The sequence below is a fragment of the Condylura cristata genome, unplaced genomic scaffold (genome assembly GCF_000260355.1).
Source record: "Condylura cristata isolate star-nosed mole 26May11 unplaced genomic scaffold, ConCri1.0 scaffold00015, whole genome shotgun sequence".
NCBI lineage: Eukaryota > Metazoa > Chordata > Mammalia > Eulipotyphla > Talpidae > Condylura > Condylura cristata.
Window position 1 is genome coordinate 46,059,089 of NW_004567116.1, and position 23,595 is coordinate 46,082,683.

The following is a 23,595-nucleotide window of genomic DNA, read 5'->3' on the forward strand; positions in this document are numbered from 1 at the left end:
TTAAGAAAGATTACCCATTGACACAATTCGCTTTGGAATGGAAGTGGAATACCATTTTGGTCCTGTCTCCCACCTGAGAAAAACAGATGGAATTAAGAGGTAGACTAGATAGGGGTAGTGATATAAGTGGTGGTTGTTTGGCTAGGCTCACAGCAAATATTAAGAATAGATTCCTTATCTCAAGATTCTCATTTAGTATTTGTTATTCAAGGATACCTCTAATGTTTAAAGAACTCTACAGCAGGTTCTAGTGAATAGCCAGATCTGATAAACAGTGACACTGAAGTCCAGCCCCCAAAAGATGAAAAAGTCAGACTACTGGAAATGAGAACTAGTTATCTACATAGGGCAGTGCAGCAAGGAAAGCCAAAATTGTATCAGGGAAGGTGGAACCCTGAAATTTGTGAGAACAAGGAATATTGTATAACGCATTTCCTAAAGTTCAGAAAACTTCACCATTTCTATTATTTTCACTATCTCCAGAGTTCAGTACTGATTCACTTATAATGTCCAACTTTTATGTTCTGGAAAATAATCAACACATAAAGCAATCTGTTACTTACCTAGAAAGTTTTGAAGAAAATAATGTATTAAAAAGTTTTAAATTCTCTTAAAGCTTAACCTATGAAAATTTCAGACTCTAGTTTTCTCCTGGTTGATTTTTTTTTCAGCACTCAGTGACATACTAAAATGTAGCAAACTGAAGGAAATTTCTATAAACCAGTAAAGAATACTCAGCAAGATTCTATAGCAAACACTGAATATGGAAACTGCGTAAGTCCTCAGAACTTTCAGCCCCAGGAATAAAGGAGTGTTTCTCCACTCATAAATTGCACAACAGAAATTGGGCCTGCTAAGTTTTCCTTGACTGACTGCTGCTTTCCCCATTACTGTCTCGTTTAAGCTGAGCTGACCAATCATTTCTCTTTTAGAGGAAACACCATGGAACAAAATATGGCTATAACATCAGGAGGGGGCTACTCATCCAGCATGCAAATAAGTGTCCCAGAAGGCTAAATTAGGGGTTAATTAGCTTTCCTGTGGAAAGCAGAAGATGGAAAGAGGTGGTTAGAAATACTGTTTTACTTAATGGACTGCTGCAAGATGTGGCTGTCCTGGGGAACCACATTTTCTAGACAGTTTTACATGAGGAATGAGCAACCCTCTGAATAATCGGCTTTCTTTACAGCCTAGTGACTCTTGAGAGGCTTATAAATTTCAGACAATATAAAAATTAGCAAGCCTCTAATCATGTCTGTGTGTGGTTAAGATTCAGCTGAGTAAAGTATATTCTGTAAGAAGTAGAAAATAAGAATGCTGTTAGCAAAGGCCATAGGAACAAGAAGTTTTGTACTCCCACATGAAGTCCGGAAATGAAGGGTAGGTAGAGAAGAGCAAGTTTTATGTCAAAACCCTCACTCTGGGGTTGCCATAGTGAGGGTCTGGAGGTGTACCCTGAAGGAGGGGGGAAGGGCAGCTGATTAAGTTCACAGGCAAAAAATAGTAATGGTTACTGAAATCCAATTTTTGCCTGGTGTTGGCCCTGTTCCCTCCTATAGAACTAGGTACAAAATGCTGATTCATCACTCCACTTCAGTAGGCATGAAAGGACTGGTTTAGCTGTGGAAACTTAGGCTTTCTATCTATATGGGTTTGGGTTTTCTGAAATGCTGAGATGTCCACTTAAAATGTCTGTTCTGAAACTTCAGTTGAAAAACTTCCTTCATAGTCTCTCACTTGCCTTGCAATCCTGTGCAATCTAGCTTTTCATTAAAATTGCTCCCCTGAGTATTATTACTGAGTCCTTGCCAAAACTAGTGTGCTTTGCTTAGCCTCTGAATCTTTCCTGGCTCACATGCTCTTTAAGTATCTTGCTTTGCCACTGTGTTTCCTGTGCTGCTGTATTTTTACTTAGGATAGAATTTTAAAAATCAAATAGAAGTACAGAAAATAAGTCTTTTATCTCCTTTTTCGTGTAACCACTGAATTGATAATGTGGTACAGATCCTCCAAAACTTCGAAGAAAATTCTTGTGCAAAGTGATTTAGAATTTGAGATCACATCTATCATTATGTTTATACATATATACTGGCATTTCCAGTGTAGTATTCCATATTAGGAGTGTAATATAATCTACTTAGCTGTTTTTGCACTGATGAATTTTCAAGTTTCTAATTATTTACAAAGTTGCAATGTACATTACATACAACTGAGCAAATAACTGATGATGATTTTACAACTGGATAGTTGCTTGATTCAAGGTAGTATACATCAAGATTTTGAGATAATGCCAAACTGTCCTTCATGGGCTGTATTTAGTCTCTTATCAGCAAGGTATTCAGAGTGCTTTGTTTCCTTAACTTCTTCCAACATGTATTACCTATAAATTTTTAGTTTTTATCAATGTGATATACATATAGCAATCAACTGTAAGTATCCTTTCTTGTCATTTGCTCTCTTACTATTAAAAAGTTCATTAATTCTTCTATTGAATTACTTTCTAACTTAAAAGTTTAAGATAATAAACATCAAGTCTCTTATTTCTTTGGTAACCCATCTTGTTGCCTTTTAAATGTTTATAAAACAAGGCTTTTTCACAGCGGCCTCTGGGGCCTGTCTTGCTTAGGAAGGCCTTCCTAAAACTTGCAAAACAATTTTTCTGTATTTTCTTCTAGCACTTTATATTTAATACCATTAACTCTTCTAAAATTTTTGTACACAAAAATAGAGGTTTATCATTTTCCATCTATTTGAAATACCTCCTGTACTATAAATGTATTCATGGAGTTACCTGTGGATTCATTTATTCCACTGATATGTTTAATACCAACCTGTTTTAAATACTTCCAAGCTTTATAGTCCAAATATGTACTGCAGCAAATCCTCGTTAGTTGTTTTAATGCATTGGTTAATCTTGCACATTTATTTTTCTAGATAAACTTTAAAAACACCTTGATAAATCACTAAATTACATGAGAGTCTTTACTTGAAATGCAACAAATTTATAGTGTGAGGAGAATCATTTCCTTAAAATACTGAGCCTACTCATAAGGACAGTATTATCTTTCCACTTAATGTGGATATGTGAAGTTTTATGGCCTTTTTTGTTTAGGTTTGTCCAGTTATTGAAAGGTTTATTACTGCAACAGCTCACTGTTGTAGCTAATGTAAGATTTTCCTTTTGTAGCATATCTAAATTTTGTACATTGTTCTGATAGCTATTAACTCTTTATTCTAGTATTTAAAAATTATTTCCCTTAGGTTAGTTCTTAGATTTTCTAGGCAAATGATAACATCAGTTGTCTTAATCTCTCTTCAATCTCACATCTAGTTTTGCTTATAGTTAGTTACACTGTTACAAAATTATCAGAACAATGCTGATCGTAGGGACAGTACCTGGATGATGACATTAAGTATGCTGTTCTTGGTCGATTACTTTTATCAGTTAATAAAGCTTTCTTTCACTACTTGCTATTATTTTCTTCTGAATCAGTAACGTGAAGTTTTTTCAAGTGCTTTTTTAGTAGCAATATTAAGACCCCAATTTTCCCCCTTTATTGATGTATCAAATTTTCAGTGCTATGTTGTCAAATACTGACCCATCCTTGTACTGGCAGTGTAAATCCAACTTAACTACATACAGCATTGTTCTCTTAATGTACTATTGGCTTCATAGTTTACTTCAAATTTTTGCATATATATTCTTACACGAGACTGACCTGCAAGTTTTCACTATCCGTATTTTCATTGTTAGGGATTATCTTACATTTACAGTTGGGAAGCACTTGATATTTCTCTATGCTTTAATCCCTGTTCCATTTGTGAAGGATATAGAGGGTATCCTTTAATTATTAGTAGTTAGTAAAGTTTTCTAACTTTTTAGTCAGTTTTTTAAAATATGTGTTTTCCAAGAAAACTATGCAAGTTCAGTTTTAAGTGTATGTTTACATGAAATAGTTCATTTATGATTTTCAAAGTCCCTCAGCTCTGTAATATGTCCTTCTTTGTTTCCAATATTATTTTGTCTACTTCAACAAAGTGCCTTTGTTGTTTCTTCTCAAACACCAGCTATTAATATGATTAATTTACTAGTTCACTGATAGCTATTTTAATTGGTAAAATTTTACTTTTTCTGTTTCTTCAGTTTCTGTTTCCTTTTTGGAACTTTCCTGCCATGTATGTATGCTTTAAGGACCTATCATATGCTGACTTATTCTCTCAATAAGTATCCATTCCATACAAATAGCAAAAAGTAAAGCCTTTACCATAAACATGTAATTGATTATAAGTACTCTCTTAATTTGGAGTCAGTCATGGTGGGTTCCAAATCCCCACCTCTTAATTATGTGATCTTGGTCAAATCTGAGTTGTTTCTTCATCTGTGAAAATATAAACGAAATAACAGATTAGGTTTAACACAATTCGCAAATCATTTAGCATAGAAACTGGCTCTTGATAAGTATCTGTCTGGTAGACAAATGGTCAGCTGCTCCATTTCAAATATGAGGGGTCTGACATGACTAATTTTCAATTCTGATAAACTACTTTTAGTCTATTCATTATATATTCAAACTACAAATCCACCTCCACAATAAAGCCCCCATGCACAGAACTAAGCATTTTGGATGTTAGGACAGCTCTAGGCCCCAGTGCGATAAGTGGTTTAATAAAGCCTGTGGAAATTCAGAGATTTTGTGGAATATGTGGAATATGCAAAACCAAAAATCTAAGTTGAAAACCTAACTGAGGTTCTCACTAATTGCTTCTCACTAGCCTCTTATCAGGTAGTTTTTTTTTTATGCCTTTTTTTCTTCATCTGTAAAAAGAAAAAGAGATACCTACCCCACTTATGTTAAAGGTTAAGAAAACTAATCTAAAGCTTGTGGAATGTCCAGACTCACTATATAAACTCAACAAATAGCACTTTTAACATTATTAACATTATAAGAAGTTTTGAAAGTTAAAGGCAGATGATTTACTTTACCTCGAAAGAGTAAAAATAGGGTCAGGGGAGTTTACCAAATGCTTTCATAGAACAAAACTGGGGTAGAATCGGTAACTTCGTCCTCAGAGTAGTAAGATATATAAGGACATAATGACTCAGAAAAGTATGGCGCATCTATGACACCAGTTCATTATTCCTGGAGGGATACCTGTGGCAAGCAATAAGGATGAAAAAAGGGTGAGTGGGGAAATCAAAGTTGGCGATATTCACTGAGGGCAGATAATTCGAATTTCCGTGCTCTCAGCTGCTATCATAAAACGTGACCCATCAATTTGCCAAACAAATAAAACCCGTCAATGTAAGAATACAGTTATTAGGGTTGGTGAAAATTTTAGGCTAGCCTGTTGGAAGTAGACATTTTACAGTGAAAGGAACCTTGGATTTGCAGTCAGGAGAACGGGAACAGTTCTTTCACTGATGACCTGAGTTTTTATACTAACTCTACCACTTACCTGCTGTATGGCCTTAGAAAGCTACCTGACTCTACTCACCTGTAAAATGTGCGTTAAAACCTACCTTACAAAATTTTTGTGAGAATTAAGTACCAAGCGGTTATCAGTCTGGCGCTAGTAAGCACTCAATGATAGCGGCTACAGAGGCTAACTTCTCCTTTACGTCTCTTTCCATACTTGGGAAATGATACAGCAAGTATGGAGTTTCTCCAACATTCCAACCAGCACTGAAAAATTATACTAGGCTTGCCAAGGACGAAAGGCCCCGCCCGGCCCGTGCCACACAGGTCACCTACGCAGACTGCAGTCCTGAGGCCTCCACCTGCGTCGCTGAGCCACGGAGGGCGCGATCGATGCCAGGTCGTCACAGAGACAGGACCTAGATAGGTCGGGAGTGAGACAGCGGAATTTCCCGGCAAACCCGTCCACACCACCATCGCATTTCTCTACAGGACAAGCCTGGAAAAAAGGTGAAGGGAGCCGGAAATGACGCAAAGCACGAGGAACAGGAAATGACCGCAACACGCCGGAAGTTTACTCGTTTCCAAGGCGACAACTCCGCCGCCGATTCAACGTGGTGGCCGTAATCGGGACGCTGGAAAGCGACTCGGAGAGGGTATTAGCCGACGGCGGCCGCCGCGACTGCGACTCTCAGTTAGGAGCCACTGAAGACGGCGGCCGCCGCACCAGTCACCGCGAGTGGCGGATACACAACCGACACCGCCGTCGCGACGGCTTGGCGAGGGGAAGAGTTAGTGAGGACGAGTTCTGTAGTAGCAGCGAAGACAGAGCAAAAATCCGCGAAGACAGAGCAAAAATCCGCGAAGACGGTGGACACCGCCGCAGGGTCTCTTCCCGGAGAGTAAGTGAAGACGTCGGCTTCTCCCGCTGCGATTCGAGAAGGGTCAGCGAGGGCTTGGACCACCGAAACAGTGGCTCTCGGGAGACACTTAGGGACGACGGTGGGCACTGTCCCCACAGCTCTTGGGAGAGAATAAACGAAGAACGCGGCTTCTGCAGCAGTGACGTCAATTTAAGTGCTGTCGGCCGCCTCCAAGCCAGCGGTTCTGCGGGAACTGTCGAAGACTGCGGCCCCCGCCTCAGGGGTGCTTGTGAGGGTATAAGGGAAGGCCTGAGCCGCCGAGCTAACGATTCTGGGGAGAAAGGCAGTGACAACCGCCGGCGCCTCCTCAGTGGCTCTTGGGAGGGAGCGAGTGTCGATGGCAGCTCCTGTCCCCTTAGTTCCTGGGAGGGAGTGAGTGAAGACCCCAGCTACGCGGCCCGCGAATCCTGCGGGGTGAGCGCAATCGAAGACGCCAGCCGCCGCCTCTGTGGCTTCTGGGAGAGAGAAAGCGAAGACGGCAATTCTCGCTGCGGGGGTCCTTGGGGGAGAGCAAGAGAGGGCCCGGGTCCCGGAGATCCAGAAAGCCACGGCCGCAGCCTAGACTTTTGGGTGACGGCCAGTGAAGACCGCCGCAGTAGCAGGGGCGTGGACTCTATTCCTCTCGGCATTCCGAGGGAGCGCACCATGCCTGGGGTGTCGGGATCAGAAACCTCCACGGAGACTGCTCTCCCCAGTGAGTCCTAGTCTCTGCCACATTCCTAGCTCTAGTCCAAATCTGCTTTTGCCTTGCCTGACATTTCTCCTTTCAACTGCCAGCCTTCATTTCCCTTAATTGTAGGCATTTTTAGCCAGTTCCAAAGCCATGCATTTGTAACCCACCTCCCCTCATTTCAGTTTTCCTCCCCTTCTATCTTTTTTGAAAAGATTTATTTATACCCCAGAACTGGAGTACAGGCTAGAGGTGCAGGGGCTGTGAGGATTTACCAGAGACAGAGTGGGGAGCAGAACAGGCAGATCAACAAGTACATTGCTGAGGGGAGCAGCGGGCAGGTCAGGAGAAGTCTGCTGTGCCTGTGGATCACCTCTCTGGCAAGGGATTGAACTACAGCTGAAGCAGCTTGCAGTGCTGAGTTTTAACCCTTTGGGCCACCAGTGAAGGTGCCAGTTTTCCTCCCTTTCTTTGCACCTAACTGCACAATTCCTGAGACTTCTGGCTCATACTGACAGTAAGTCTTATTATATCTTCTGGTTCCCTTTAAGTTTTACTTGCATTTAAATTTACAGCTTTTGGCGCTGTGGAGATATTAGACTTAGTTTTCTTCCTTCCATTTATTAATACTCCCTTTCTGGCTTATTTTTTCCCCCCATTCTCTCCTTACGTTGCTTTTCCCCTGCATGGTGCCTTTATCGGAATTCAAATTTGCTTGGCATGTATGGCTTCAAACCTACTCCAAATTTATGTTATTCATTTAACCTCCCATAACTTAACCCAGTGAGTGCCTGTTATGAGTGGTGCCTGGAGGAGATATAATTACTGAGGAAATAATGCCTAATGTAATCTATATTATAAGAGTAGAGTGTCATTGACTCCAGTGTGCAGTGAGGATGAGGTCAGAAAAAGCTAGCTAAGGGCCTTCCCTGTTGGCACAACGGGTTAAAGTGCAGCACTGTGAAGCTGTCCACAGCAACAAGTTCATTCCCCAGCCAGGGAGGTGACCCACATGGCCCAGCAGACCTCTCCTGTCCTTGCTTCTCCCCTCAGCAATGTAGGGAGTCAGCCTGCCTATTCTGCTCCCCACTCTATCTCTGGTGAATCCTCTTACCACCCCTTCTCTGGCACCTCTGGCCTGCACCCCAATTCTTATATGCATAAATAAATAAATCTTTTTTTTTTTTAAGGGAAACACTAGCTAATAGTGAGACACAGTTAACACAGTTAATCTGAACTCCAAATTTGCCCTCTAAGCTGCAGACTCATGTTCAACTGCCTTCTGGAAGATTTACCAAAATACAGTGTTGTATCCATAGCCAGACCTTTAAAAGTTTTGCCATTACTTTTCTTCTGTGTCACCCATTATTTCCATCCAAGTTCAGTTTGCCCTATTTCCTTAATGTTTGTGGAATCTATCTTCTTTTCTGTTTCTATTGCCACTCTCTTTGTTGAGGGTCTCACTTTTTTGGGAGATAGACTACTGCAGCTATCTTTTTACCTGGTTTCCTTGAATCTCTAGTTTTAACCATTTTTGCTTTCCAGTCAATTAATTCTACTCACTGCTGTCAATTATTTTAACACAGCATTATACTCTGATCATTAGTAATCTTCTGTTTAGAATCCTTCAGTGATTGCATTTTCTGCTCAAGTTCAAAAGTTAAACTATAAGCTAAGTCCAGTCTTCTTTTCCTTGGTCTTTATTCTTTAGGTTTCTTAACTACATCCTCCTGTTTATGTTATCAAAGATGCTTTTCTCTGCCCTTATTTTAAGATGTCTTGAAGACATCTTAATTTTTGCCCTCCACAGGAATTTTATTCCTTATTAATCCTACTTGAGTTAGAAGTCTTCTGTGTTTCCTAAGTTCTTGGGAATATTTGTCATTGTTCTTACCATATTATTTTATTTCTTAAAAATATTTATTTTAGGCTCTCCCTGGTGGCGCAGCGGGTTAAAGCACAGCACAAAGAAGCTTAAGCCACTTCCGCATGAGTTCGATCCTCGCCTGCCCCAGAGGAGATCCACATGGCGTGGCAGACCTCTCCTGACCTGCCCGCTGCTCCCCTCAGCAGTATACTTCATCGATCTGCCTGTTCTGCACCCCACTCTGTCTCTGGCGAATCCTCTCACCCTCTGAATCTCTGGCCTGTACCCCAGTTCTGTACGAATAAATAAATAAATCTTTAAAAAAATATTTATTTTATTTATGCATACAAGAGCTGGGGTGCAGGCCAGAGGTGCAAGGAGGAGGTAGTGAGAGGATTCACCAAAGATAGATTAGAGGGCAGAACAACAGATCTTCTGAGGGGAGCTGCAGGCAAGACAGAAAAAGGTCTGCTGTGCCATATGGGTCAGCCCCTGGGCTGGGATTGAACTCGTGCTTCAGTGGCTGCCAATGCTTCCTAGTACTGAGACTTAACCCCTTGCACCAACAGGGAGGCCCCCACATTATTTTATAACTTGTGCTTGTATCTTTCTGTGAGTTCCTTGAGGACAGAGTGCATGTCTTAATGATTCTTCAATGTCTTACTCAAATGTTTCACCCTCTTCCTCCTCCTCCTTGATTTTACCTATCTTAGGGCATTATTGAAATATTTTTGGTTTCATCATATTTATCCAAATGGATTTTGGATATGTCTGTTTTCCATCTATGTCTGGCATATGGTAGATGCTCAGAAGAGATTTTGTGTAAAATGTATACTGTTTTTTAAGAATTGCTGTAAGATATGTTTCAATCCTTAAAATATTAATGTTCTAATTGTGGAGAGAGGGCATATACATAGCAGAAGATTTATAGAATATCTGCTAATCACTGGTAATTACAAAACAACTGTATATTAGGAATTGTCCCCTTTGTGTGTGTGTGTGTGTGTATGTTTTGTGTAGGAAACAAATTTCACTAAATTCCTTACTCCTTCCTCTTACAACAAATGTCTCTTTATTCTTAGAAACATTTATTTTCTCTGGCTTATAGTGCACACTTAAAATATGACACAATACAGTAAACCTGATAATCACTTTTGATGTTTGTGACATTAGGCTATATAAAATACAAAGCATTGCAGTGTTTGAAGTAAAAATTGTGACCTGCCAAATGTGTAGGACAAATGAGAAAGGTAAGAAAACACTGATCAAATATATCTGTCAATCTGAGGTAGCTTTTTTCCACTGGATGGTAGGCCTTTGAGGATGCAGTAGGCATATTTCAAAATGGTTACTTTTCCCCTGCCCCTGCCAAGGACAAAAGGTTTTTTGTGGCTTTTTACAGTGATAACTTGGCAGCTTTCTTAGAGTAAAATTTATGACTCTCCCATGACTTGGAGGAGTTTCTCACCCTTAGGCTAGTTTATACCCATCCTCCAGCAACTTATCAAACTTGCCGCATATTTTACTTCTATCAATTATGACTCCAGTGTTTTCTGCTCCAGGTAAACTGAACTTCACTATATTTCTCTGTATTTATCTATCTTTCCAGATTTCAGGGTGGCAGTTTGCCCTGAGACTTCAATTCTCTGATGAGCCCAAGAAAATTAGTTGGTTTTTTAGTTTGTTCAGCTTCCTTCCTGTACCTGCTTGAATGATAACTTCTTGCTCTTTATATGTTAAAACTGAAGTGGAAGTCTGGTTAAGATGTTGATCACAAACATCTTTGTAATAAATTATTTTGAAAGCCAAAGTGATATTTTACTTTCTGTTGCATCATTTCTTTAGGTTTCTTTTTTTAAGCTTTGTAATAAATTTAAAGTAATTTGATATTTCAGTAGGTGCCAGAAAGAAGGTGCATTTCAGAAGCATGCATGATGCAGTACGAGCTGGAGATGTAAAGCAGCTTTCAGAAATAGTAGAACATGGAGCCAACGTTAATGAAGTTGATGTTCTCCATAAATTTACTCCTTTACATTGGGCCGCCCATTCTGGAAGTTTGGAGGTAAGAAGCTATATAAATTATTAAACTGAGGTCAGTTTACAGCTATTAGCAGTTTTGTAAACTTAGCAAATAGGTCTGAAACCTTATATTAGGCACTATAAATATTTTTCATTTCAGTCTAATGTTTAGTTATTCTCATCAGTATAACTTTGTAACAAATGGTTCCAAAATGTCATGGTATAAATAACAATTTATTTATACTCATAAGTGAATCAGGAATTTAGATTCCAGGGACAGTTTGTGTCTGGACCATGATAATCTGGGGCTCATGAAGCTACCTGGGCTGGAATCATCTGAAGGCTTGTTCACCAGGATATCTTAGCTTGACACTAACTGCAAGCAGGCACCTAATTCTTCTCCATGTGGGCCCTTTGTGTCTCCAATTGGACTAATTTATGCTTCCTTTTAAACCTTAGTAACTAGGTTCCAAAGGAAAGCACAGAGGATAAAATAATGAATCCCTAGCCTTTTATCAAATCCTAATATTTCTGCTATAGTTGCTTCAAATTTTTGTAAAGGAATGGGATGTAAAGTCCCTGAACACCCCCCAGGTGCCTGACCTTTCCTTCCCATTCCTGAGCTAACTGATGCCCTCAGTAGAGTTTAATTTTCTCACTTATGCTTTATGTCACCTTTAAATGATCATATCATTGTTTTGAATGACACTGTGTTTTCCATATATGTGGTTATATGTGTGTGTCATAGTTCATTTTATGCAACTATAATAGTCTATTCGTATAGTAACATCAGAATTTATCCATTTGTTGGCTTTTTAGTTGGTTTCAATTTTTAGTTAGTTCCAGAGCTTATCGAATATTTTTATGCATGACTTCTTATCCTTGGGCTGTCTACAAAACCAAGTGAAATTTTTCTCATGATTCAAAGCTGTGTGTCTGTGTGGTTGTGTGTCTGTGTGGTTGGGAGAGGGGGGTAGTATTTTAGCTACTACGGTTCCCTGGTCAGTAGGTTGCAGTAGATCTATTTACAGTGTGGTCTCTTTTTGCCCTGTCACACATACAGTGGCTGCTTTCTATTAATAAAGCTTCTTTGCGTGATTTCTTATTTTTTTGCACTTCTTAGTTTCTTGGAACAAAATCTAGTGCAGAGAATCTCCCTCCACTAGTTCCACTTGCTTTGTAAACAAGGAGTTTTACTTTGGCCTTTCAGTGGCTTCCTCTTGGCTTGGAAGATATCTGCCTTGACAGGTCTTTCTGCACTTGCCACCCTCGGTGGTTCTAGTCTCTGCTGTTTTCCTCCTATCTCTCTGATCTTCACGCTGACAGCTTTTTGATTTGTTTAGTGATGTGGTTTCAGATGTCTCCTAGTTTCATCAACAGTGAGGTTTTCTTTCTGCTTTTCTCACCTTTTTTAAGGGGTAGGGAAATTTGAATGGAGGGGAAATACTGATTTTACTCTATACTCAAATAGTATAAGACTTCTTGAGGTTTCATCCCTTCCTGGTATCCTTTCAGTCTCTGTGACTAATTCTACTTAATTCTACTTAATATTTTTTGTTTAGCCTACGCCTACTCTATTAACATAGGCATTTTTTTCCTTTAAAAGATTTTTTTTTTTTAATGCATACAGAACTGGGGTATAGGCCAGAGGTGCAGGGACGGTGAGATGATTCACCAGAGACAGAGCTGAGAGCAGAACAGGCTGGCTGATAAAGTACACTGCTGAGGGGAGCATCAGGTGGGCCAGGAGAGGTCTGCTGCGCCATGTGGGATCACCTCAGGGGCAGGCCAGGTTCAAACTCATGCTGAAGTGGCTTTAGCTTCTTAGTGCTGTGCTTTAACCCACTGCGCCACCAGGGAGGGCCAATATAGGCATTTTTAATGCTTTTTCCAGGGACCTCTCTTTCCTTTGTCTTCTCTTTCTAGGCAGTCTTTCACACTTCTTCAGCTTTACCACTTGTGCATGATAATTCAATGGCTTGCTTTCTTCCATGAATTTTGATTTATATATCAGGTGCTTGTTCATCAGTTCATGCATATCTGACTGATATGGCAAACTTTAATATTATTCTAACACTAAACCACTGACTTTTTTCCATCCCTTCCTGGTTTTCCACATGAATGGCTTTTGAATGATTATTGATTTTTTAATCTTTCATAAAATTAAAACGTTATCAACATTTCTCTAAATAAAGGTGTACTTCATGATGCATATTCATGCAGTGAGAACTTACCTGTTCTCACTGTTGATTCTGTTCCATCTTTTTCTCTGTCCTCATCTCAATTACTTTAGAGCTAATTGATTTCTTTCTTTTCTATCTTATCCACCTTTAGTCCAGATTCTACACTTTTAGGGTTCTACTTAAAATCCTTAAAGTCTAGGCCCTCCCTGGTGGCGCAGCGGGTTAAAGTGCAACACTAAGAAGCTAAAGCCACTTCCGCATGAGTTGGATTCCGATTTGCCCCGGAGGTGACCACGTGGCGTGGCAGACCTCTCCTGACCCCGCGGCTGCTCCCCTCAGCAGTGTACTTCGTCCATCTGCCTGTTCTACTCCCCACTCTGTCCCTGGTGAAGCCTCTCCTGCCCCTGAGCCTCTGGCCTATACCCCAGTTCTATATGCACAAATAAATAAATCTTTAAAAAAAAAAAATCCTTAAAGTCTCTGTAGTGATTCTCCTATAGGATGAAGTTCAAATTATTTAATGTGGTATACTTACCTCTCTAACCTTACTTCCCATAATACTTGTTTATGTTCGTACTGGTGCCTATTGTCATTTCCCAAACCAGTTTACAGTTTTATGTTATCATAGATTTTGCTGTTTTATGTACTGGGTCTTGCTTCTTTCTATTATTTAGAAAGAAGGCAGTATTTGCTGTATTTATTACTTCTCTTAGTCTCCCCCAACTAGCTGCTTTCTCCTTAGTGCTACCCATACATTATATACATACCCATATACATTGAATTGTTAAATTTTTGATACTTTGAGCTCATTGAAGGTATCATTTTGCTCTTTATCTTTTTTCCTGCAGTTTCTAGCATAGTATCTGGTATATTGGAAGTACATCATAGGACCTCAGTAAGTGGTGTATTGGTGAATTAAATTTTTATTTATATTTAGAAATATTTGTTAAGTTTTAACAAAAACAAATCTAAACCAAAATGTCTTAATGCTTTTTCCCCCTCTCATTTTAAGATCATCTCCTAACTCTCCACGTGAATTCTGCATTAATGTCTTTATACTATACTTTCTGAAATTTCTTAAGACTTGTGGTACTTATATGTTGGTAGTATGAATAATCACTAAATTAATAACTGGTGAGACCATACTTTTTTAGACTTCATTTTGTCAGCTGAAATCAGCCATTGAGCCACTAAAGTGAACGAATTTTTAATTTCAGATATATTTTTATAGGTTATACATTCTTGTTTTCTTTGTGTGTATTATTGCTTTTTAATTTGACATTTTAAAAATGGTACATTTTATATTATATGTTATACCAACTCTAGATTTTGATCTTTCTCTTCCTGTCCCTCTTAGAAATAGTTGATACTATATAATTGTTTGTTTATTGACTTACACTGGACTACTTTTTTTTTTAATTTAATTTTTAAAAATAATATAATAGTTTATTTTAACATCATTTTGTGCCCTTTTCCATCTCAGTTTACACTGGACTAGTTTTTTTTAAAGATTTATTTATTTATGCATACAGAACTGGGGTACAGGCCAGAGGTAAGGGGCAATGAGAAGATTCATCACAGAGTGGGGAGCAGAACAGGCCGACTTATGAAGTACACTCAGGGGAGCAGCAAGCGGGTCAGGAGAGGTCTGCTGTGCGATGTGAGTCACCTTGGAGTAGGGTTCGATCTCATGCTGAAGTGGCTTTAGCTTCTCAGTGCTGTGCTTTAACCTGCTGCCCCACGAGGGAGGGACCTACACTGGACTAATTTTATGGAATCTTTTTCCCTTACAATGTGTAACCACTGCTTATTTAAAAAAAATTTTGTTTTTAAGCCCATTTCCTAGGGGTCATCCCAAGGTTATCATAAATTAGTAACCAGTGATTGATTAAAAATTGCATGGAAATATCTTAAGTTGACAAGGAATCTATCTTTGGTTGATGGTTCTGTTTGTAGCATGGAATTATTTTCATATTCCAATTAGTTTACAAATCAGCCTGACAGTTTTTTTTTTACCTTTAATGTGTTTTCAATATCCCATGTTTAGCCATGGTTGTCCAGCAAATGTTGTTTAACTTCTTGAATATGAGCAACATTGTCCGTGCACATAATTTTTTTAAAAGATAGATTTATTTATACATACAGAACTGGGGTAAAGGCCAGAGGAGCAGGGGCAGTGAGAGGACTCACCAGAGACAGAGCGGGGAGCAGAACAGGCAGATAGACGGAAGTATACTGCTGAGGGGATCCGCGGGCGGGTCAGGAGAGGTCTGCTGGCCATGTGGATCACCCCGGGGGCTGGGTTAGAACTCATGCTGAAGTGGCTTTAGCTTCTCAGTGTTGTGCTTTAACCTGCTGCGCCACCAGGGAAGGCCCCAACACATAATTTTTTACATCACAAGGGATAAATGGAATCTTAGTATAACCCACTTTGTTTTAATTTTTGGATTTTTTGTGGTGATCTTTAGTTTACCCCAACCAGTATTATAACTTTAGGCTTATTTTGCTGGTCATTTTTCAAGATTTTTTGCAAGTGTTACATTTTTGACAGTGTGTCTGAGAAGAAATTTTCCATATTCAACTCTAAATAAAGTCAGTTCCTCTATTTGGGCAATGAAACTATCCATTCAGGTCGACCTTCAGCACCATCTAGGGGTTGGGGGGCTGGGTAGGGATCATTGTAGTCCCAAACTAATAGACCACATACTCCACCCATTCTCATCAAGATTCAGTAGATTTTCTTAAAGGCATAGTTGATATTTTGTTATATTCTTTTGGACAACTTCCAGAGTCTTTAAGTGGTTATTTTTTGGTAACTTTGTAAAATTTTATCTTTGATTCTTGGTGAGGATTTCCTAAGTCTCTTCATTTAGCCGTTTCTGAAATTCTGGGGAATGGTCAGTTGATTTTTTGACAAGAGATATAAGTGCAATACAGTAGAGTACAGATAGTATTTTTATTAAATGATTCTGGCATAGTTGGACATATAATATGTAGGAAAATGGACCTCAACGCATACATAGCTCTATGTGCAAAAATGTATTCAAAACAGATCACAGAAAAAATTGAAACTTTTAACTTTATATAAATTTTCAAAAGAAAACATGTAAGAAAATCTTTGCAAATCATCTATCCAAATTAGAACTTTACCCAGAATACATAAGAGATGCTCACAACTCAATGGTAAGAAGACAGAAATCTGGATTAAAAAGTGATTTCAGGAGACATTTTCTCAAAGAGAACATGTGGCTGGCAAGTGAATACATGAAAAGATGATCAGCATCACTAGCCATTAGGGAAGTACAAATTAAAATACAATGAGATGCTACTATAACTATCAGAATAGCAACAGGAAACCAAAAAGATAACAATGACAAGTATTGGCAAGGACATGGAGCAATTGAAACTCTCACATATTGTTGGTAGGAATGTAAAATAGTATAGCCATTTTAGAAGATAATTTGGGGGCCCTCCCTGGTGGTGCAAGGGGTTAAAGCACAGCACTGTGAAGCAAACCACAGTCACTACAGCACAAGTTCAGTCCCTGGCCAAGGAAGTGACCCACATGGCGCAGCAGACCTTTGCTGTCTCGCCTGCTGCTCCCCTCCAGTATATTTCAGTCATTTTGCCTGTTCTGCTTCCCACTCTGTTGAATCCTCTCACCCCCTGTACCTCTGGCCTGTACCCCAATTCTTATATGCATATATAAATAAATCTTAAAAAAAATAGCTTGGCAGTTTTTATAAAGTTAAACATTTACTTTTCTGTGTATTCACAATCTTATCATTTACCCAGGAGAAATAAAGAGCCTATACATGAATATTTATATTTTATTTTCTGGCTTTTGAGCCATAAATCTTCCATAAATATTTTTTGAATAAATAATGACTTACTCTGATTGTTAGTAAGGTTAAGACTTCCCCTCCCCCTCATGTTGTATCGGTCATTAATCTTCATACCAGCAATGATACTTAAATTTTAGTGCCTTTCAAAAATGATACGACCATGACTAATAGTATCAGCGTATCCCAATGATAAAAATGATTCTCATAAAAAGGGAGAAGCTGCTGCGGACCAGCGCAGCAGGAGCAGGAGACAAGTTTCAGGGACTGCAATTCTGGCACAGGGTGGACAAGGATGAGGCTGAGTGACAGAAAGACACGACTTCTAGGAGTGCATATCTGAATGTAGTTTATTTTCAAGAGTGAAGAGCATTTATACAATTTTTCTTGGCAAGCAAATATAGGGATACGATGATTCTTTCAATAGAAGCATGACAGATAATACATTTTTTTATTGTTTTTGAGATGTCATCAGGGGCCCGAGACCAACCTGGGGCAGAAACCATTGTGTATTCAAGGTTCAGTGGTGCTAAACAAATACCCTATCTGTCACTTTTGCCTTGCTAACCCTTTTAATTGCTCTCTCCATTCTTTTCACAAGCCACCTGGTATACAGGAGTTAATAGTTTAATAGAATTAAAGATTATAGAAAAGTTTCTCAGAGTTAAATCAATATCGAGAAATGAGGAGGCTACATTCCTTTCAAGAATATCATTAGAACGAAGCACAGTATTCATAACATTTCTTTGGTTTAGTACGTTGTGTGTCAGCAGAATCAGGAAACAAATCAAAAAGTTACAGTGACCATTCAAGAATCAGCCATTCTTTTATTCCTGGAGGGCCACGTATTCCTCCCGTGTGCCGGTACCTGACCGTGCCAAGCTCTAAGGATTTCTCACTTAGGTGCCACGGGAGGGGATGTGGCAAGAAACTTTTTGAAAGTAGAAACTTGAACATATAAAGATAGTAACAATACTATATAGACTGCTTAGTACTGTATTATATTGAAAGTTAGGTCAATTTTTTTTAATCTTAGGAGTGGTTAGATTTAACTACCAAACCCTCATTTTTTGTTTAAAGCTATTATTCTTTTATCATAATTTTTGTTTTAGTTTTATTGATCTATTTTTACAGAACTGGGGTACAGGCCAGAGATATAGGGATGGTGTCTCCTAGAGGCAGATTGGGGAGAGAATAAGAAGATCGACAAAGTACACTGCCTAGGGGAACAGTAGGAGGGTCAGGAGAGGTCTGCCATGCCATATGGATCACCTCCAGGGCTGGGGATCAAACTCACAATGAAGCGGCTGAGCCTTGCTTGCAGTGCAGTGCTTTAACCCACTGCTCCACCAGGGAGGGCCTAAAGCTACTATTCTTTAAAAAAATATCAGAACGACGATACTTGTATGGAAGCTTCTGGGCCCATTTAAAGATCTGTCCTAGAAAGTTGTCAACTGGCAACCCTTGCTTGAGTGATTTTGGCTTGTAGGTGTTTTCTTTGGCTTGCAGTATTGACCAAACTAAGATTTGGATGAGCATCTCGTTCACAGTAATAACCGATGGCACCATGGCATTTTATGATGATAAGCTAAATTAAAAAGTTATAAAAATGTTAAAAACCATTTGCTTTATCACTTGTTAACATTGTTATTTTCTTAATTTAGTGTCTGCATTGGCTTCTCTGGCACGGAGCTGATATCACACAAGTAACCACGAGAGGTTGGACAGCGGCTCATATAGCTGCAATCAGGGGTCAGGATGCTTGTATGCAGGTAATAACAACTGGTTACTATTCACATGTTCATTAAGTTTAATAATGTTAGCATAGGTCTATTGGGTTATGACTTTTAATCTAGTAATTTGAGCTCATAGATTTAGTTCTTTGTTCTAGCCATGGGGATATATACTATTATATTAGTTTGACTGAGTATAGGTGGTTTGTTGTACAGACTGTTATGTACTAAATTTGAATAAGGCAGACTTTTAAAATGTGTTAAAAGTAGGATAGAGATTTTATATTCATTTGTATAAAATTTTATGTGATTTATATCTATGCATATATGTGTTTATGTTTATACATGTTTATGCTTATATGTATGTATATACACATACATGTATACATAGAACCTGGATATTAATAGGGGAACAAGAGAATGAAAGCAGTATTTCAGGAAATTATCCTTGCATGATATATCCAGGATTAGAGTTAGAGTTAAGATGTGGTAGTTGTTAGAAACTTTTGGTGTAGCAACTAACCAAATGTGAAATTAGGTGGTGGCAGTCAGAAATCAAAAAAAAAAAAATGATTAAAGACATCTTGCAAAGCAGGTAGTGACAGGTTTTGAGACTTTAAAGTTTTTAGTCTCCATGACAATTTCTCATAACACTATAGGTAGAAAGATTTGTAAGTCAGGGGAAATTTGTGAGAAAAATTATGTTGAGTTTAAAATGTCTGTTGGTCATTCCGGTACCCAGGCCCTGCAGTTGTAAAGGGGATTGGAGATAAACATTTCAGGAGTGTTAAAGTAAAGAGAAGAGTATAAAATGTTAGGAATGAAATGTTGACAATTATTGTTAGTAGATATGGGAGGAAGCAGAGAAATGAGAAAGAATTTAGAGAAGGGAGCCAGAGATTTAGGCATACCAGGCTTCATTGGGGCTATAAAAGTGAAGGAGGTTAGGCAGAGTATCAGTTAGAGAATAAAACTAGGGAAATAGAAATGAAATATTTCTTTATCTTTGAGATTAATCTTACTCTTCTGTCACTTTATTTTTTTTAATTAGTTTATTTTCTTTTACTGTTCCTTTGGACAACATTTGGTTTCTCCATCTTAAATTGTGCATTTTAATCCCTCATTAAATTGAGATTCAAAAAAACAATTAAGGGGAATAAAACTTAAGGAAATGCCATTGAACTTGAGAGTTTACTATAGGAGGAAATTGACTACAAATAAAACAGGAAACTACTCAGGTATAAAATGGTGCCCAAGGCAAGAGGAGGGAGAAAAGGTTAATGAGAGAGAGGGAATGAGAAAGAGACAGAGAAACAAGGAGAGGGAAGGGTAAAGCAAATGTCTTCAAAGATGAACACTTAGGAAACCTGAATGAAGGCTAGAAGGGACTTCTTTGTATTGATTTTGTATCTTTCCTCAAAATGTGAAGATATAACAATAAAAATTGAAGAGAAAAAAGTTGCTTGCACTTGTAATGTAACATCAGTATGTAAACTGATTCTTACTGCTCTGTTTTTAGGCCCTTATAATTAATGGAGCAAATCTTTCAGCTCAGGATGATCGTGGATGTACCCCTTTACATCTTGCTGCAACGCACGGACATTCTTTCACTCTACAAGTAATGCTCCGAAGTGGAGTGGTGAGGGATTCCTGTTAATATGTGAGGATTTATAATCATCAATGCATGGCATTTAGTTGTCCAAAACCTATAGATGATTTTGGAGAAATGATTTAATCTTTCTCTTTAGCTTTTCTGTCATTAAAATTGGAGGCAGTCACTTAAGTCTTCAGAAACAATTTAGTGTTTAGAAGTACACAAACTATCTCAGAACTTTGGGTTCTTCCTGTCAGTTTTGAGTTTAACTGGAAAAAAAAAATCCAAGTTTCCAGATCAATTAACTAGTGATTGTAATTCTTTGTGAATTTTTGTGTTTACCTGTTTCTTTTGTATCTTTTTATTTTCTATACTAATTTAGAAAATGATTTATTTCTTCAGAAATTTACTTACTGCAATATTTATTTTTAATATTACCCAGTAGCTATAAAAAATAGCTATGATAGCAACAGCAGTACTTAAGACATTATGGTAAGACTTGGTATTTCTTTAGGTAAAGAGAAAATGAAAAGCCTATTCATATTTTATCAGTAAGTGTTTATGATCTCAAAGTTATGATTTGATCATTTCAGCACTTGCATTTTTTTCTTTTTACCAATGAACAGTAAAGTTACTGGTTAATTTTTAAAAACTACTTTATGTAATTAGTTATGTTCCTTTTAAAAAGGCAATTTTTTAAAAAGATTTACTTATTCGTGTTTATAGAACTGGGGTACAGGCCAGAGGTGTGGTGGGTGAGAAGCTTCACCAGAGATCAGAGTGGGGAGCAGAATAGGCAGATGTACTAAAATACACTGTGGGCAAGTCAGGAGAGGTCTGCCACACCATGTGGGTCAGCTCCCTGGTGGGGGATCAAACTCTTGCTGCAGTGGCTTCAGAGATCTTCATAATGCGGTGTTTTAACCCATTGCACCACCAGGGAGAGTCCTAAAAAGGCAATTTTTTAAAAAAATATTCTATTAGTTTAATTTTACATATTTTTGTGATTTTTCCATCTAAAAAGGCAATTTTTAAAAATTTCATTAATATCTTATTTGCTTATGTTCAAATGAGTGGTTGCTATATCTTTTTCTGTTATTTGTAATGTTAAGAATAGACTCCAGTTCTCATTTGCAGAAATATGTTGCTAAACTTAGTGTTTTCTCTCTAAATACTTGTAAATGTCACATCTAGGATCCCAGTGTGACTGATAAGAGAGAATGGAAACCAGTACATTATGCAGCTTTTCATGGGCGGCTTGGCTGTTTGCAACTTCTAGTGAAATGGGGATGTGGTATAGAAGATGTAGACTCTAATGGAAACCTTCCAGGTATTCAGCAATTATTTTTTTCATTAATAAAAACATTGAAATATTTTGATTAAGTTAGAGAAATGTAATCTGTCATCATCCTAATCAACTTTCAGAAAACTTAGTGTGCTTATATGAATGTTTTTTACCATCTATTATGCTTATTATATGTACACATCATTTGACTGATATTTTTTCTCGAATCATATCTATCAACAAAAGAAAAGTTAGTACTTCTTATCAGTTATTTTCTTTACCATTCATCAAGTCTTGCAACTTTTTTTTTCTTATTCTACTTCTTTTTTAAAAAATAACTTATGTTAACATCTTGTGCATTTTTCCATCTCAGTTGCATCCCCTTGGGCTTCCCATCACCAAATCACCCAGTGCCATCACCATAGTCCAGTGCATTTCCCTCCCCCTGCTGTCTTTGATCCCATTCCCCACTCCACCCCCACAAAATGTCTCTGGTATATGGTTGTTCATTATTCTTATTATTTTCTCACCTGTTTCGTTATATTCCTGCTATGAGAGAAACCATCTGGTGTTTTTCCTTTTCTTTTTGGCTGATTTCACTAAGCATGATCTTTTTCAGTTCCATCCATGTTGCTGCAAAAGACATGGTTTCTTTTTTTTTTTTGGTTGCTAAATAATATTCCATTGTGTATATATATTACATCTTTTTAATCCAGTCACCCATTTTTGAGCATTTGCGCTGTTTCCATGTCTTTCCAGTTGTAAATAAAACAACAATAAACATGGGGGTGCGGGTATCTTTTTGAATCAGTGTTTTTGTGTCTTTTGGGTAGATACCTAGGAGTGGGATTGCTATGTCATAGGGAAGCTCCATGTTTAACCGTTTGAGGAACTTCCAAGCAGTTTTCCATAGTGGTTGTATTAGTTTGCATTCCCACCAGCAGTGCAGGAGAGTTCCTTTTTCTCCACATCCTTGCCAACATTTGTTGTTGCTAGTTGAAGATGTGCCATTCTCACTGGGGTGAGGTGGTATCTCATTTGGTTTTAATTTGCATCTCCCTTATTGCAGGTGATGTTGAACATTTTTTAATATGCTTGTTGGCCATCTGCATTTCCTCTTTGGAGAAGTGTCTTTTTAGCTCTTCTGCCCATTTTTTGATGGGGTTGTTTACTTTGTTTGCATTCTTCAACTCCTTGATGGTTTGCCTCATTTCATTTTTTTCCTTCTCATCTTCTTTTTGTTTATCATGATGATTCTGACATCTCTATCTGGTAGGCTGAGCAGTTTTTCTATTTCTTTTGTGGTTTTTACTGTGATCTTTTGTGATGAACTTTCCCTCTGTGGACTTGCTTGAATATTTGTCTTCTTTTTCCTGTCGTGTATTTTCTAATACTTTTGATTCATTGAGACATGGTGTTGCTATTATTTCTTTCTTTCTTTCTTTTTATTATTGACTGGCATTTTTTCTGGCTGTTCTTTCTGGGATGGCAGAGGAACATCCAGATAGTTCAATTGTGGAAGGTATTCTGAGCCTTGTTTTGTTTCACTATCTCCTGTTTTTCCAGCTCCCACTGTGTGGAATTATGTCTGTAGTCTCTGCCAGTGACAGTCAGGGGTCTCTTGTGGTGTTCAGCTTCTTCTGGTAACAAGTTGAGTCCTTGTCTCTGGTGCCTGTTGATCTTTGTAGCCTTTTGATGTCCTGGGTTCCCTCTATGCTTGGATACAGTCGTGCGGGGTGGGGCTCATTAGAAGTGTTGCAGCTGGGCCTGTGGTTAAGCCAGTCACTGGTTTTGTTTATTTTCTGAGCACTGTGAGCCTTACAAGGTAGTGCCTTACTGGCTCACAAGGCTTCCAGCCACTGCTGTCCAGTAACACCTTGAGTCCTAATTCTGCATGCCTCCCAGTTATGCAGGCTGCCAGTCCTCCCTCAAGGTCTCCAGGGTTCTTTGTGCTCATTCAGAGCAGTCTTTCCCTGAGCAGTCTTTCCCTACTGCTTGGGGGAGTGTTAATGGGCCTGTTTTTGATTCAGTCCAACCAGTTTTCTTTTTTACTTTTTTTTTT

The 23,595-nt window shown here is 38.4% G+C and overlaps 1 protein-coding gene across 1 annotated transcript in view; it reads left to right on the top strand.

Annotated features, from left to right (window-relative positions):
- Positions 1–5,943: 5,943 nt before the first annotated feature.
- The window catches only part of ANKRD42 (ankyrin repeat domain 42), a 51,951-nt gene continuing 34,299 nt past the window's right edge, over positions 5,944–23,595 (top strand). Inside the window, exons 1-6 of the mRNA XM_012725218.1 lie at positions 5,944–5,948; positions 6,007–7,034; positions 10,776–10,939; positions 18,586–18,693; positions 20,174–20,293; positions 21,443–21,578. Coding sequence (XP_012580672.1) covers positions 5,944–5,948; positions 6,007–7,034; positions 10,776–10,939; positions 18,586–18,693; positions 20,174–20,293; positions 21,443–21,578 — 1,561 coding nt within the window. The remainder of the gene's footprint in view (positions 5,949–6,006; positions 7,035–10,775; positions 10,940–18,585; positions 18,694–20,173; positions 20,294–21,442; positions 21,579–23,595) is intronic.